The sequence below is a fragment of the Lepus europaeus genome, chromosome 7 (genome assembly GCF_033115175.1).
Source record: "Lepus europaeus isolate LE1 chromosome 7, mLepTim1.pri, whole genome shotgun sequence".
Lineage (NCBI taxonomy): Eukaryota > Metazoa > Chordata > Mammalia > Lagomorpha > Leporidae > Lepus > Lepus europaeus.
Genome location: NC_084833.1, coordinates 66,529,488 through 66,545,628, shown reverse-complemented (window position 1 = coordinate 66,545,628; position 16,141 = coordinate 66,529,488). Strand labels below are relative to the sequence as shown.

General features: G+C 38.1%; 1 protein-coding gene across 1 annotated transcript in view; it reads left to right on the top strand.

Moving 5' to 3' along the window:
• Window positions 1-16,141, top strand: part of LOC133763837 (glycerophosphodiester phosphodiesterase domain-containing protein 4-like) — a 67,596-nt gene that overhangs the window by 27,576 nt on the left and 23,879 nt on the right. The window contains exons 10-12 of the mRNA XM_062197568.1: window positions 5,009-5,165; window positions 8,100-8,321; window positions 9,248-9,402. Of these exons, the coding sequence (XP_062053552.1) occupies window positions 5,009-5,165; window positions 8,100-8,321; window positions 9,248-9,402 (534 nt within the window). The remainder of the gene's footprint in view (window positions 1-5,008; window positions 5,166-8,099; window positions 8,322-9,247; window positions 9,403-16,141) is intronic.

Below are 16,141 nucleotides of genomic sequence, written 5' to 3'. Positions count from 1 at the left end.
GGAAAGCAGTGGAGGGTGGCCTAAATATTTGGACCCCTATACCCAGAAGAAGTTCCTGTCTCCTAGCTTTGGACCAGTCCACCTCTGGCCATTGTTACCATTTGGGAAGTGAACCAAGCCAATGGAAAATCTCTTTCTCTGTCTTTTCCTCTCTCTCTCTCTCTCTCTCTCTCTGTGTCTGTCTGTCTCTCTGTAACTCTGTGTTTCAAATGAATAAATAAATCTAAAAAAAGAATGATACATCTATATTGCCAAAAATCCTCAGTACACAATCCAAAACCTATGGAAATCATGGAAATCTTTTTTTTTTTTTTTGGATAGGCAGAGTGGATAGAGAGAGAGAGAAAAGTCTTCCTCTTTGCCGCTGGTTCACCCTCCAATGGCTGCTGCGGCCGGCGCATCTTGCTGATCTGAAGCCAGGAGCCAGGTGCTTCTCCTGGTCTCCCATGCGGGTACAGGGCCCAAGGACTTGGGCCATCCTCCACTGCCTTCCCGGGCCATAGCAGAGAGCTAGCCTGGAAGAGGGGCAACCGGGATAGAATCCAGCGCCCCAACCGGGACTAGAACCTGGTGTGCCGGCGCCGCAAGGGGGAGGATTAGCCTGTTAAGCCACGGCGCTGGCCAAACCTATGGAAATCTTAATTTGAATGAGAAAAGATAATTGATAAATGTCAACACCAAGAGAAATAGGTGTTGTAATCATGTGGGAAAGATTTAAAAATAGCTGCCATAAAGTAGCTCCAAAAAGCAATTAAGAAAGCTTATGAAATAAATAAAAAGTAGATAATCTTAGCAAAGGAATAAAGAAGAACTAAATGGAAAGGGAAGTTCTTCAGACAAAATAAATAATGATTGCAAAAATAAACTTTGTACATCATGAAAAAAGAATAAGCAACACAGAGGATAACATAAGTAAACAAAATAGTTCTCAGCACTTAAAAATTGTGACATTATCTGATGTGTATCTCAATATGTTTTGAGATAGGTGTGGTAAAGGAACCTAAAGAGTGTTTATGTTTCTACATTCAACTTGAAGTGGCAGATTGGTAGACTGATAAGTTTGTGTGCAGATGTGGGTATATGTGGACTTCAAAAAGTTCATGGATAAATGGAATTAAAAGATAGTACACATTTTCCATGAAATTTTGAATCCTCTTGGGTGTGTTTTATAATTTCTAGAGCAAGTAAAGCCAACAATTATTCAAAGAGATACATTAAAAAGAAACACACAGGTTAAAAAAAGTTTATGAAGACTAACAAGAAGGTTAGAAAGGAGAAACAGGAATAACATCAAAAGGAGCAAAAATAAAGCTAGTATTAAAATGGCAGATTTAGATCCTAATTTACCAACAAACATATTCAATATAGAAGATGTAATTAAGCAAATTAAAAAACAGACTGGTAGAATTAATTTTAAAACTATGAGCAATCTGTATACTGTCTATAAGAAATACATTTTAAATGATATAGGTAAATTAAAAGAATACAAAGTATATTTTGCAAATACTAATCAAAGAAAGCTTGGAATGTCTATGTTCACATCAGGCAAGATAGACTTGAGAACAAAGGAAATTACCAGTGAAGAAGAGGGGCATTACATAATGATTTTTAGTTTTTAAATGGATAAAGATTTTTTTAAAAGATTTATTTATTTACTTGAAAGTCAGAGTTACACAGAGAGAGACTGAGAGGCTGAGAGGCAGAGAGGCAGAGAGAGAGAGAGTTTCCATCTACTAGTTCATTCTCCAAATGGCGACAATGGCTGGAGCTGGGCTGATTGGAGACCAGGAGCTGGGGGCTTCTTCTGGGTCTCCCAGGTAGCTGAACCAGCATCCATATGGGATGCAGGCACTGCAGGTGGTGTCTTTATCCACTATGCCATAGTGCTGGCCCTATACATAATGATTTTTAGAAAGTTAATTTGTTAAGGAGACACAACAGTTTCAATTTATGAGCCCAATAATAGAGTTTCAAAATAAATGAAGAAAAAATAGATCTGAAAGAAGAAATAGACAAATCCACAACTATAGTTGAGTGCTGTAACATCCCTATCTTAGTGATTGATGTAACCATTAATAGAAATCATCAAAGATAGAGCTGAATAGCATCAGCTATTAAACAGAAAACCATCAAAATAGAGAAGAGCTGAACAACATCAACCAACAGGCTCTAAGTGACATTTCTACAATACCCAACCCATGAACAGCAGAGGACACATTCTTTTCAAGTGTTCACAGAACATATACCAACATAGACTATATGCTGGGCCATAAAACAAACCTTAGCAAATTTAAAAGAATTTAGGTCATACAGAGGAGTTCTGTGCTCACAATGGAATCAAATTAGAAATTAGTGTTAAAGTTAACAAGAAGATATCTAGACATTTGGACAGATGTACTTCTAAATAATCCATGAGTTAAAGAGGAATTTTGTTTTATTCAATATATAATTTGGAAATATTTTCCCATTTAGTAGTTTATCTTCTCATTTTTTGATGCCAGCTGATTTTTGAAAAAATGCAAAGCAGTTAAATGAACTTTATCTCACATCATACACAAAATGTAACTCAAAATCGATCAGTTATCTTAGTATAATTGCTAAAACTAAAACTCTTAGGAGAAAACATAGTCTCATATTTGATAATGAATTCTCAGGTAGGACATCAAATCACAAGCAACAGAAGAAAAAAAAATTGAACTTTTCAAAATTAGATACTTTTGGGACCGGCGCTGTGGCGCAGAGGGTTAAAGCCCTGGCCTGAAGTGCCAGCATCCCATATGGGCGCTGGTTCTAGTCTTTGCTGTTCCATTTCTGACCCAGCTCTCTGCGATGGCCTGGAAGATGGCCCAAGTCCTTGAGCCTCTGTACCCACATGGGAAGCTTGGAAGAAGTTCCTGGCTCTTGACTCAGTTCCAGCCATTAAAGCCATTTGGGGAGTGACCCAGCAGATAGAAGATCTCTTTCTCTGTCTCTACCTCTCTCTGTAACTGTCTTTTAAATAAGTAAATAAATCTTAAAAAGAAAAAATTAGAAACTTTTTTTTTAACCTTTTTTTTTTTTTGATAGGTAGAGTTATAGACAGTGAGAGAAGAAAGGTCTTTCTTCCATTGGTTCACTCCCCAAATGGCTGCTACGGCTGGTGCTGTGCCAATCCGAAGCCAGGAGCCAGGTGCTTCTTCCTGGTCTCCCAAGCGGGTGCAGGGGCCCAAGCACTTGGGCCATCCTCCACTCCCTCCCTGGCTACAGCAGAGAGCTGGACTGGAAGAGGAGCAACCGGGACTAGAACCTGGCACCCATATGAGATGCCAGCGCTACAGGCGAAGGATTAACCAAGTGAGCCATGGCACCGGCCCCAGAAACTTTTGCATATCAAATGATATTGTCAAGATAGCACAAAGATAACTTACATAATGGGAGGAAAAATTGCAAATCACGTGTCTGATCAGGATTTATATCTATCTAAAATATAAATATGTAAACTTCAGCTCCACAACAGAAAGACAACCCAATTTAAAAATGTTCTAAGTTACTGAATGTCTAGATGTTCTGAAAAGAAGACATACAGATTGACAACAAGTACATGAACGAATATGCAGCATCACTAAGCATCAGAAAAATGCAGCTCAAAACCGCAATTAGCACTTCACATCTACTAGTATGGCTGTAATTAAAAAGTGGAATATAAAATGTTGGTGAGAATGTTAAGAAATTGGAAATCTTGTACATTGCTGGTGGTAATGTAAAGTGGTACAACTACTATGAAAAAACAACTGGGTACTTTAAAGAGCTTAACACAGAATTGAATTGCAATTCCAAGTCTAGGTCTACACCTAAAGAATTGAAAACAGGAACTGAAACAGATACTTGTAAGTCCATGTTAGTTGCAGCAGTATTCACAGTAACTAAAAGATAGAAACAACCCAAGTATCCATCACTAGTTGAATGGATTAAAAACATGTGCTATATATCCATGCAATGGGTTATTATTCAAGCATGAATATGAATGAAGTCTGCTACAACATGGATGTTAGAATATGGGAACCTTCAATATGTTACACTAAAGGAAATAAGCCAGACACAAAAGGATAAATAATGTATGACCATAGTTAAATGAAATATCTAGAATAAATACATGAAACAAAAGGCAAATTAGAAATGAATTGGTATTTAGTTATATATTCAAGGGACCTACAAATTCTGTCTTGACATCTACTTATTCTCATTTGTTTCTCCTCATTTCAGAAAGATAGGTGGGTCCCTTTTAGACTCCTCCTCCCTGTACCTATAAAACAATCTGATACTCCCCTATGGGAAGGATGCCTATGTAATGAAAGATTTTATTTCATTTATGTCCTTTATCTCAGCATAATATTATGCTCTCTGCCAACTGACTGAAAATAATTATATGTAGTTCCTTTATTTTGCCGAGTTTTCTAGTTGTTTATGGCAGGAGACTAAGTCATCACCCTTCTTCATGGCCATTATAGATACTCCCTTCATAGATATTTTAATGAAAAGGGAATATTATTCGAGTTTTATAAAAGAGATTCTCTAAAGCCATTAGTAGGACCAGGAACCTTTCTAATGTGGATGGTCTAGGACCAGAAATACTCAGGGCAGATGCCTAGTTGGGAAAAGTGTCAGAAAAACAGATGAATTGTGTAAATGTGTACGTAATATACTTCCTGGGATTCGGGATCCTGCCTTATCCTCAACCCTACTTTCTTATTCTCAAGCCATTACTGTAACCATTGCTTCTTTTATGCCAGAAAACCCCTAAATAAATGTTTACCATTACTAATGTGATTATCATGAAATTTTGATTCCTAGGACTTAAAAATACTGACAAATTGCAAATGACTTGTTCTTAGTGCTTTGCTGTGATTTGAGAGGCAGTAAGGGACCCTTATAGGACTTGTAACCTTGAAGGACTTTCTGGGGATCCTGTCTGTCAGGGTGGCTAAGTTCAGCCTGTCTACCCCTGCCTCTCTTCTTCCTCTGCTTGCAGTATTGATCATGTGCCTTTCCATATGCATGACTTTGACTTGAGAAGAACGACCAATATCAAGGAGGTCCTGCCAGAAGCTGCATTTCAGCATCCTGCTCTCTTCAATTGGACATTCCTGTCAACTCTGAATGCAGGCAGATGGTTTATAGACCCCTGGGTAAGAAACATTCCCCAGTTCCACAAACCTGCATTGAACCCCTCATATGTTCAGGGTCATGTGCTGCTCCTGGAAATAAAGGTCATAAATGAAGACAGGCAAGTGTACACAGTTTCATCCCAGTTTGAAGTAGGACTATGGAATTGGCAGGAGGTCTTTTCTGGTAATGCAATAGATCTGATTTCTTCTTTGTACATTTGCCAAAATGTCTGAAGACAAACTTGTGAACTCTTTTATCCAGGTATTTCATAAAGTTATACAGTGCATCCACATGCATGTGGCATTTTCCTGTATTTTATTTGTAGAACCAGATGTTTGTTTCATTTCTAACTTTGTTATTTCCTAGGGCTTTTTGAAAATGTTCAACCAAGTGTTGTATACAATCTAAACAAGCATTGTCGCTTTCTGGATTATTTTTCTGATTAAATCAGAAAAATATGTGAAAAAGACTTAATTTACTTCAGCTGTTATATCTAACCCCCATAATACTATTTAAAGCTCCTTGGAGTCTAGTTTTAAACTCTATTGGTTAATTGCTATCATTTTTGAATATTTGGTTCTGTTTTGGACTTTCCCATCCTGTTCTTTTAACTGAAGGACCCCAAGTTTGGGAATCCAGTTCGCTCGGGTGGTCGCCCAAAGACCCAAACTCCAGACCGGTAGATGCAAGAGCAAGAGGATTTTTATTAGGTGTTTGCGCAAATGGGCTCCCTATCACCAGAGGCGAAGAGAAGCCCCGAGCAGCAGTTACAAGCAACTTTTAAAGGCAAAAACTACAAGATTAACATATTTTATGGGCTTTGGCTTGATTGGCTAGTTTAAAGGTTACCATGAGTACTCATTGGGTCCTTTAGATGGGGAGTGGCTGCCCTGGGTGGGAGTTACAATTAGTTTCTTTTCTGGAGAAACCGAAACTTTCAGAGAACCTTCTCCGAAACTCTTGGGAAATCGCAATTTACAGAGTGTTAGCTAATCTTCGGGGAGGGACATCTGGCGCTGGTTCCTTGTTCCTGCACATGGGTTTTTGTTTTTTTTTTTAAACCCTAGTTTCTAAAGTTTTACAAGATTCATCCTTAGGCACTAGCAAGCAAAGCTAATGAGTACAGAAGCAAGAAATCTGCAATTAGCTCTTAGCCACACTTGTCACAAAGCACACCAAACACCAGAGTAAGGGTCCCTCGGGTTTTTCATAACATTTTCTTCACTTGAAAGTCTAACAAGTAAGTGAACTAGTTGGTCTGGATCTGGTAGCATCTAAAAATGTCTTGATTTCTAAAATGAATTTTTGTTTTCTTGGCAATTAACAAAACCTTTAATTGTAGCCCTCCACTCAAATACAAATCATATAGACCATGGTTTAATTTAGTTTCTATGATCTGCCCTCTTATCTACCAATTTTATGGGCTATTGTACAAGTGATTATTCCCTTTCTTGAGAAAAATGAGAAAGAATAGGTTTTTTTTGGAGGCTAATGGAAAGAGGTGAGGAAATAATATAAGTGTGAATGAGAATGAAAATGAAGTTGTGTAAAGAAAAAGATTATTTGAGTTTTAAGAAGATAGGAGTAATTGCTTCCTTCTCCTAGAGGTATCCTCAATCACTGTCTTTAACCACAAATGGTCTGAAATTGACAAGTGATAATAAAAGCAGTTGTCCATTATATTTAATATACTAAGAGTATGTATGACAGGCTCTGTGTAAGGTGAAATGCTCATTTCAAAGAATATGTGGCACTTCTGCCATGAGAGAGTTACACTCCAGTAGGATCAGTAGACAGTGAGGGAACTGATGTGAATTGTGTACTTTTCTGTGTACCAGGCATATTCCCAGAATCTGTAAATATCATATGTAATCTTCAAAGTAACCATTGACATAATACATAGATACCCCTTCACTATTTTGTGGTTTGGAAAATTAGATTTTGAGAATTTAAATTGTTTTACCTAGGGTCGATATTTGGCATAGCAGTTAAGATGCCAGTTGGTGTACCTGTTACCCATATTGTAGTGCTTGGGTTTGAGACCCGGCTCTGCCCTTAGTTAGCAGCTTTTTCCTAATGCACACCTTGAAAGCAGCAGGTGATGGCTCGAGAAGTTGGATCTCTGCCATCCTTGTGGAAGACCTGGATTGTATTCCCAACTTCTCGCAGCCTAGCTATAGTCATTAAGGGCATCTGGGGGAGTGAACCAGTAGATGGGAGCTCTGTTTCTTTCTTTCATTCTTTCATTGTTTCTTTCTCTAATAGCAAAATAATAATGTTCTTACCAAGGGTGCACCATAAGAAGTGTATGGAGCCAGAATTTGAACTTTGGTCTATCTAAGACACTTACAAATAACTAGAAAAGGCAGAATGAAACACAATTATAAAAACATGAAAATAGGCAGTTGGGATTTAAAGCCATCAAAGTGTCTTTGGTTCAGGAATATTTAAAGAAAAGTTTCATAAAGGAGGTATCATTTGAATAGGTTGAGAGTAGGATTTTAGAGAGTGGATGTGGCAAGAAAGGCAGTGAAGGGTTGAGCAGGGGTTGAATCTAGCAATTTAAAGCCAACACATGTGTTCTTTTTTTGTTACACAATTCTAGAACAGTGAGAGCTCATGCAAGAAGCCAGCATGACTGAAAAGTTATGTATTACTTCAAGTTATGGGGAAAGAGGCTGGAAAGGAAGGTCAAAAACAGAATGAAGGACTTTCAGTGCAGATACAACAGGTTCTAGATTACAGATAAATGATTCCAAATGCCATAATTACTGATGGAGATCACATTTTATTTCTCTCCATGTCATCTTTTATCTTAGAACTAGTATTTCAGAGGGCCTGGTGAATTGAGTGTTAATGGCACAGTATGTAACTGAGTGTGGGAATATACAGTAAGAGAACTAGAAAATGATTTTGATAGGAACCAATGTATTCTTTGATGTGTTTATTTTTAGCGCAAACCATTTTTCAATATGAAACCTCTATCAGAGGCTGATAAAAACAGAGCAAGAAACCAGTCGATTCCAAAACTAGATGATTTATTGGAACTTGCAAAGAAGGCAAATAAATTTGTGATATTTGATCTTTATGGCCCTCCAGCGAAACATCCTCTCAAACACTCATTTGTTAAGCATGTAACAAAGGTGATCCTTGACTCTAAAATTGAGCCACATCTGGTATGTCTATCTTGGTATTTATAGTAGAGGTTGGGAGGTGGGTACCTTGTCCCAGGAGCATAGTAGTTGTGTTTGACCTACCTTGTAATTCTTGCCTGAGAGCTTTAAGTAACTTACTTCCTATGGAAGTGGTGATTGTTACTTATACAGCTACATGAGATAATCTAAGAGTGAATCAGAGAAATTTATGTCAGTGAGGAAGCACATTGAAGCTATTTGCTATACCAAACCAAGTGAAATACTAGCAACATAGCTAAAAGGTAGTGTGTGTAATAACTACGTGATGTGACCTGCACCATCACCAATGTAGATCTGTTAGAAAGAGTCTAAGCTTTGAAGGCTTGACTTTCCTGAGTGTTATAGAAAGACAACTGGTTCTTAGTTGAGCTGAGATTTACTCCTCATGTTTTTCAGAAGTAATTGTGTTTGAGCAGTTAATTATTCCAAATCACTTAAATTCTCAGAAAATGGGAATACTGTGAGTGAAACAAATATTTGTCTTCTTGCAAGTGGAGCTGTTTCCACAGATGAATCATAATACTGTCCCTGTTGGCGAGAAATGACTTCAGGTGATTTTTAGGAACATCAACCACGGATATTTTGATTACCACCTTTCATCCCATATTTACCAACTCTTTGGTAGTATGAGGTTTTCTGTATACAGTGGGTCCTTGACACTTAATATTAACGTGGATGGAGCAGTCCTAAAAAAACTCAGCTCTAGAACAGCCTTGGTGACAACCCCATTATGAGAGTTCATTAGCTAACATTAGGTCAGGTTGATTTTTTGATCAAGGACTAGAATCTCTTTCTGCTCACAATAGACTACTACCAGTGCTGGAATGGCACTCCATGAATTCTGTATGGGGCCCATTGTACCAAGGCAGGTGATTATTCGCTGCAGGACTTCCTGTTTCTCCTTACAGATTTATTGGTTGTCAACTCATGATAGAAAGTACGTCAGGGAGACAGCACCTGGTTTTCAGCTGGTGGGCCGTTTATACACCATTAAAGAACTTAAGAAAGAAAATATCAGTACAATAAATGTTGACTACAAGAATTTGTTCTACAGAGGGTTTAGGTAAGTGTTTGATTGTAGGTCTCTTGGCATGTGTTGTCTTACTTGCAGAAAATATGTGTTCCAACTAAGCTAAACTTCCCATCTTAGGATTTCTTTCTGTGGTTATCTTGTTGGTATCCTCTGCCAATAAACATTCATCAAGTATGGAATATGCCCTTGGAATATAGATTTCAGTCCCTTCTCCTTTGTGCTATGATGACTTCATTTAACACACTTTTTTATATGCTTAGCATTTGTGTTTTTCTATAAGGTAAACACTAAAAAGTCAGAACTGAAAAACAAAAGCTTATCTTCTCCTGCCAATAACAGATGAAATATAGTAACTCATAAATAGCTTTGTTATCAAGATGGTTCTTGTTAGTATAATTAAGAATATTTCTAAACCATTATTTAAAAACTTAAGGGCTGAGCTTTTAGCTTAATAGTTAAGATATCAGTGTTCCGTATCAGAATGTGTGGCTTCAATGCCTGGCTCCAGCTCCTCACTGCAGTTTATTGTTAATGCAGACCCTGGGAGGCAGTAGTGTTAGTGCAAATGATTTGGTTCCTGCCACGTAAGTCAGAGACTAGCCAATTGTGGGCATTTGGAGAGTAAACCATCTTGTGGGTGCTCACTTTCTCTGTGTCTCTGTCTCCTTTTGTTTCCCTTGCCCCCATTCCTTGGGCTGTCAAATTAATTTAAAAAATTTTAAATCTACTCGATTGAAAATCAAAACAAAATATCCAAGCATGAGAAGAAACTAAAACTATTAATACCATGTTTATAATAAACAACTGAGACAGAGTTTCAGAATTGAAAGCACTTGAGAATAACCTAGTACATTTGCAAACCTGTTATTAATCATTGCTTAATTTGATCCATATCCCCTTACTCTTTGATTTAAGGGTATTTTTTCCCCAGATAATTCTAAATGCTTCAGAGATAAAATCCTTGGAGACACACAAACACACACATACTCATATATATATATATTTCCCTCATATATATATGTATGTAAATCTAAATATATGGTCTGCCAAGGTGTCATAAAAATTCCCCTGCATATCTTTCTTCATCCCAAGGCATGAAACCAGGCTGTTGTATGCACCTCTGTTCCTGTTCCTGCCTTCCCTGTGATTCTGGCTATGGTATGGCGTGGTTGATCATATAATGATGTCTTTTTTCTTCTAGCATTGGAAAATTAGGTATGTTTTACCTTTTCCCATTTAGGAATTTTTCTCATTACTCAGGTACTTTAATTTGAGTATACTTTTACTTCCTTTTATTTATTTATTTTTTCAAATAGAAAACATTCTGTGCTTGTTAGACCACAGGCTCTTATTTCAAATCCTGATCTACACGTCAGCTATATGTGTGACCTTGGACAAGTTTGTGTTCATTTTCTCCTTTGTAAATTAGTTTAACAATGGTACCAGCTAGAAGTGGAATATTAAAAGACTAAACAAGAAAATTCTTACTATGCATGCAGCAAAATGCTGGGCAAACGTAAAATGACAATAAATGTTAGCTGCTGCTTTTACTGTCACCATCCCTCTATGTTGTGCTATGTGTTAATCATTTCCCATGGACAGAAGTATGCTAGTTCACCCAAGTTGATACAGTTAACCAGCGGTAGACCTAGGATTTTTTTTTTTTAAAGATTTATTTATTTTACTTGAAAGTCAGAATTACACAGAGAGAAGGAGAGGCAGAGAGAGAGAGAGAGAGAGAGAGAGAGAGAAAGAGAGAGCGAGAGCTTCTATCTGCTGGCCCACTCTCCAAATGGCCTCAACAATTGGAGCTGCGCCGATCCAAAGTGAGGAGCCAGGAGCTTCCTCCAGGTCTCCCATGTGGGTGCAAGGGCCCAAGGGTCCGGGCCATCCTCTACTGCTTTCCCAGGCCACAGCAGATAGCTGGATTGGAAGTGGAGCATCCGGGACTTGAACTGGTGCCCATATGGGATGCCGGCACTGCCAGGCAGCAGCTTTACCTGTTATACCACAGTCCTGGCCCCGACCTGGGATTTAAATACAGATCTTACAGAATCCAAATTCTTCTCCAGAGGGAAGAAGTTAAAGCAACTTTAAAGTTACTCATTGGCCATAGTTGCAACTGGTATCAGATTTAACAGAGATCCTATTATAAAGTCAGTTAGCTCAGCAAATAGTTACTGAGTAATACTATCTACAGTATACCATGACATTTTTATGTGAAAGGGCAATATAAGCCAGACATCCTCCTCCTCCGGAAGGAAGGCATATTCTCCAGTAGTGAGAGGAAGACTTTTTCTGTATAGCTGTACTGCAGAGCTAGTTGTGGTAAGTTCAACAGGTAGGACTTCCAAATCATTTCACTCAGAGATCTCTAAGTTGGAAGAGTAAGTGGTAATACTGTAAATAGTTCTGTAACAACCAGTATATTTTGTGATTACATCACCTTTCCAGTAAATTCTCTCTGATCAATATTCACTTCCTGGTACATCAGACCAATCACAAGATGCTGTGAACATGCCAGTTTGACTAATGTTTTAAATACCTCATTTTACTAAAAATTATATGAAGACAGAGATGTACTGTTTTATTAATTTTTAAAGATTGATTTATTTGAAAAGCCAAGGGACAGAGAGAAAGAGATCTTCTACCCCCTAATTCACTCCCCAAATGCCCACAGTGGCCAGGACTGGGCCAAGCTGAAGCCAGGAGTCTGGAACTCCAGGTCTCCCATGTGGGCAGCAGGAACTCAAGTACTTGAGCCATCTTCGGCTGCCCTCCCAGGCACATTCTCAGGGAGCTGGATTAGAAGTGGAGCAGCTGTGACTTGAACAAGTACCCTGTTGTGGGATGTGGCCATCACAAGAGGCTGCTGCACCTAATTGTGTATTTTAATTTTTGTTGTCTGTCCCTTTGAGGTCATATTCAAAAAATCATTTCCCAGAGAAATGTCATAGAGCTTTTCTCCTACTTTTTCATCTAGTGAATTCCCTTGGCTACTTACTAGTTTTTTGTGGTTCCATATTAATTTTTTTAAAGATCTATTTATTTATTTGAAAGAGTTATGCAGAGAGAGAAGGAGAGGCAGAGAGAAAGACAGACAGACAGACATATCCTTCATCTGCTGCTTCACTTCCCAGATGGCCTCAATGACCAGAGTTGCTCTGATCCAAAGCCAGGAGCCAGGAGCTTCTTCTGGGTTTCCATACTAGTGCAGAGACTCAAGGACTTGGTCCACAGCAGAGAGCTGGATCGGAAGTGGAACAGCTGGGATTCAAACTGGCGCCCATATGGGATGCTGGCACTGAAGGCAGCAGCTTTACCTATAGCAGCTTTACCACAGTGCCAGCCCCCCGGTTCCATATTAATTTGAAGATTGTTTTCTATCTCTGCGAAAAATTATGGTGGAAATTTGATAGGGATTGTATTTTCCTTATGGATCACGTTGGGTAGTGTTGACATTTTAATAGTATTAAATTTTCCCATCCATGAACATGGGATCTCTTTCTGTTTATTTGTGTCTTATCCTAAGTTCTTTCAGTAGTGTTTTACAGTATTGAGTGTACACATATTTCACCTTGATTAGTATGTTCCTTAGTATTTTATTTTGTTGCTATTGTTCATTGTTAGTGTATGGAAATATTATGGATTTTTGCACATGGATTTTGTATCCTACAGTTCTACTGAATTTATTTCCTTTATCAGATTTTTGGTGGAGTCTTTAGGGTTTTATGTATACAAGATCATGTCATCTGAAGTAGAAATAATCTTACTTCTTTTCTTCTTCAGATACCTTTTACTTCTTTCACTTGCTTAATTGCTCTTACTAGGACTTCCAGTACTATGTTAAAAAGAAATGATGAGAATAGACATACTTGTTGTGTCCCTAATCTTAAAGGAAATGCCTTCAGCTTTTCATCATTGAGTTAACTGTGGGCTCATCATATATAGCCTTTATTGTATTGAGGTACATTTTTTCTACACATTATCTGTTGAGATTATTTTTTTAATCATGAAAAGATGAATTTTGTCAAATAATTTTTCTGTATCTATTTAGATGGTCATATGGTTTTTGTCCTTCAGTCTGTTAAGGTGGTGTGTGCTATATTTATTGATGTGTATATCAATAAATGAACCATTCTTTATCACAGGAATAAATCCCAGTAGATCATAGTAAATGTTCCTTTTAATGTGCTGATGAATTTAGTTTCCTAATAAAACTAATTTGTTGATAATATTTATATTCATTAGGGATATTGGCCTTTCCTTTTCTCATTATGTCTTTGTCTGGCTTTGGTATCAGAGCGATGCTGGCTTTATAAAACAAATTGGGAAGTATTCCCTTCACTTCAGTCTGTTGGAAGAGTTTGAAATGGATTGATATTACATCTTAGATATTTTGTAAGATTCAGCAGTGAATCTGTCAGTCTAGATTTTTCTTGAATGGGAGACATTTTATTACTAATTCAGTCTCCTCACTCATGACTGGTCTACTTTTAGTGTTTTTCAACATTTTTAATTAACGAAATAATTTATTGAGGTAGAATTCTCATAATGTAAAGTTAACCTTCTTTATCCATAATTAAGATTTTATTGGTGTTGAGAATCAGTACACAGACATATCAATTCATACACAATTTTTTTTTTGACAGGCAGAGTGAACAGTGAGAGAGAGAGACAGAGAGAAAGGTCTTCCTTTTTCTGTTGGTTCACACCACCCCCCCAATGGCCGCTGTGGCCGGTGCACCATGCTTATCCGAAGCCAGGAGCCAGGTGCTTATCCTGGTCTCCCATGGGGTGCAGGGCCCAAGCACTTGGGCCATCCTCCACTGCACTCCCGGGCCACAGCAGAGAGCTGGCCTGGAAGAGGGGCAACCGGGACAGGATCGGTGCCCCAACCAGGACTAGAACCCGGTGTGCTGGTGCCGTAAGGCGGAGGATTAGCCTAGTGAGCCGCGGCGCCAGCCCAGAGACATATTTTAAATATAAAGATGCAAAGTAACAGAAAGATAAAGGATAAAAACGTAATACACAAACACAGAAATACACAGAAATTGAAACAGTAATAAAGGCCCTCCCAACAAAGAAAAGCCCAGGACCAGATGGATTCACTGCTGAGTTCTACCAGACATTTAGAGAAGAACTAACTCCAATTCTTCTCAAACTATTCAGAACAATCGAAAAAGAGGGAATCCTCCCAAATTCTTTCTATGAAGCCAGCATCACCTTAATTCCTAAGCCAGAAAAAGATGCAGCATTGAAAGAGAATTACAGACCAATATCCCTGAGGAACATAGATGCAAAAATACTCAATAAAATTATGGCCAATAGAATGCAACAACACATCAGAAAGATCATCCACCCAGACCAAGTGGGATTTATCCCTGGTATGCAAGGATGGTTCAACGTTCGCAAAACAATCAACGTAATACACTACATTAACAGACTGCAGAAGAAAAACTATATGATTCTCTCAATAGATGCAGAGAAAGCATTTGATAAAATACAACACCCTTTCATGATGAAAACTCTAAGCAAACTGGGTATGGAAGGAACATTCCTCAATACAATCAAAGCAATATATGAAAAGCCCACGGCCAACATCCTATTGAATGGGGAAAAGCTGGAAGCATTTCCGCTGAGATCTGGTACCAGACAGGGATGCCCACTCTCACCATTGCTATTCAATATAGTTCTGGAAGTTTTAGCCAGAGCTATTAGGCAAGAAAAAGAAATTAAAGGGATACAAATTGGGTAGGAAGAACTCAAACTATCCCTCTTTGCAGAAGATATGATTCTTTATTTAGGGGACCCAAAGAACTCTACTAAGAGACTACTGGAACTCATCGAAGAGTTTGGCAAAGTAGCAGGATATAAAATCAATGCACAAAAATCAACAGCCTTTGTATACACAGGCAATGCCACAGCTGAGGAAGAACTTCTAAGATCAATCCCATTCACAATAGCTACAAAAACAATCAAATACCTTGGAATAAACTTAACCAAGGACATTAAAGATCTCTACGATGAAAACTACAAAACCTTACAGAAAGAAATAGAAGATAATACCAAAAAATGGAGAAATCTTCCATGCTCATGGACTGGAAGAATCAATATCATCAAAATGTCTATTCTCCCAAAAGCAATTTATACATTCAATGCAATACCAATCAAGATACCGAAGACCTTCTTCTCAGATCTGGAAAAAATGATGCTGAAATTCATATGGAGACACAGAAGACCTCGAATAGCCAAAGCAATCTTGTACAACAAAAACAAAGCCGGAGGCATCACAATACCTGATTTCAGGACATACTACAGGGCAGTTGTTATCAAAACAGCATGGTACTGGTACAGAAACAGATGGATAGACCAATGGAACAGAATAGAATCACCAGAAATCAATCCAAACATCTACAGCCAACTTATATTTGACCAAAGATCCAAAACTAATCCCTGGAATAAGGACAGCCTATTCAATAAATGGTGCTGGGAAAATTGGATTTCCACGTGCAGAAGCTTGAAGCAAGACCCCTACCTTTCACCTTACACAAAAATTCACTCAACGTGGATTAAAGACTTAAATCTACGACCCGAAACCATCAAATTATTAGAGAGCATTGGAGAAACCCTGCAAGATATAGGTATAGGCAACGACTTCTTGGAAAAGACCCCAGGAGCACAGGCAGTCAAAACCAAAATTAACATTTGGGATTGCATCAAATTGAGAAGTTTCTGTACTTCAAAAGAAACACTCAGGAAAGTGAAG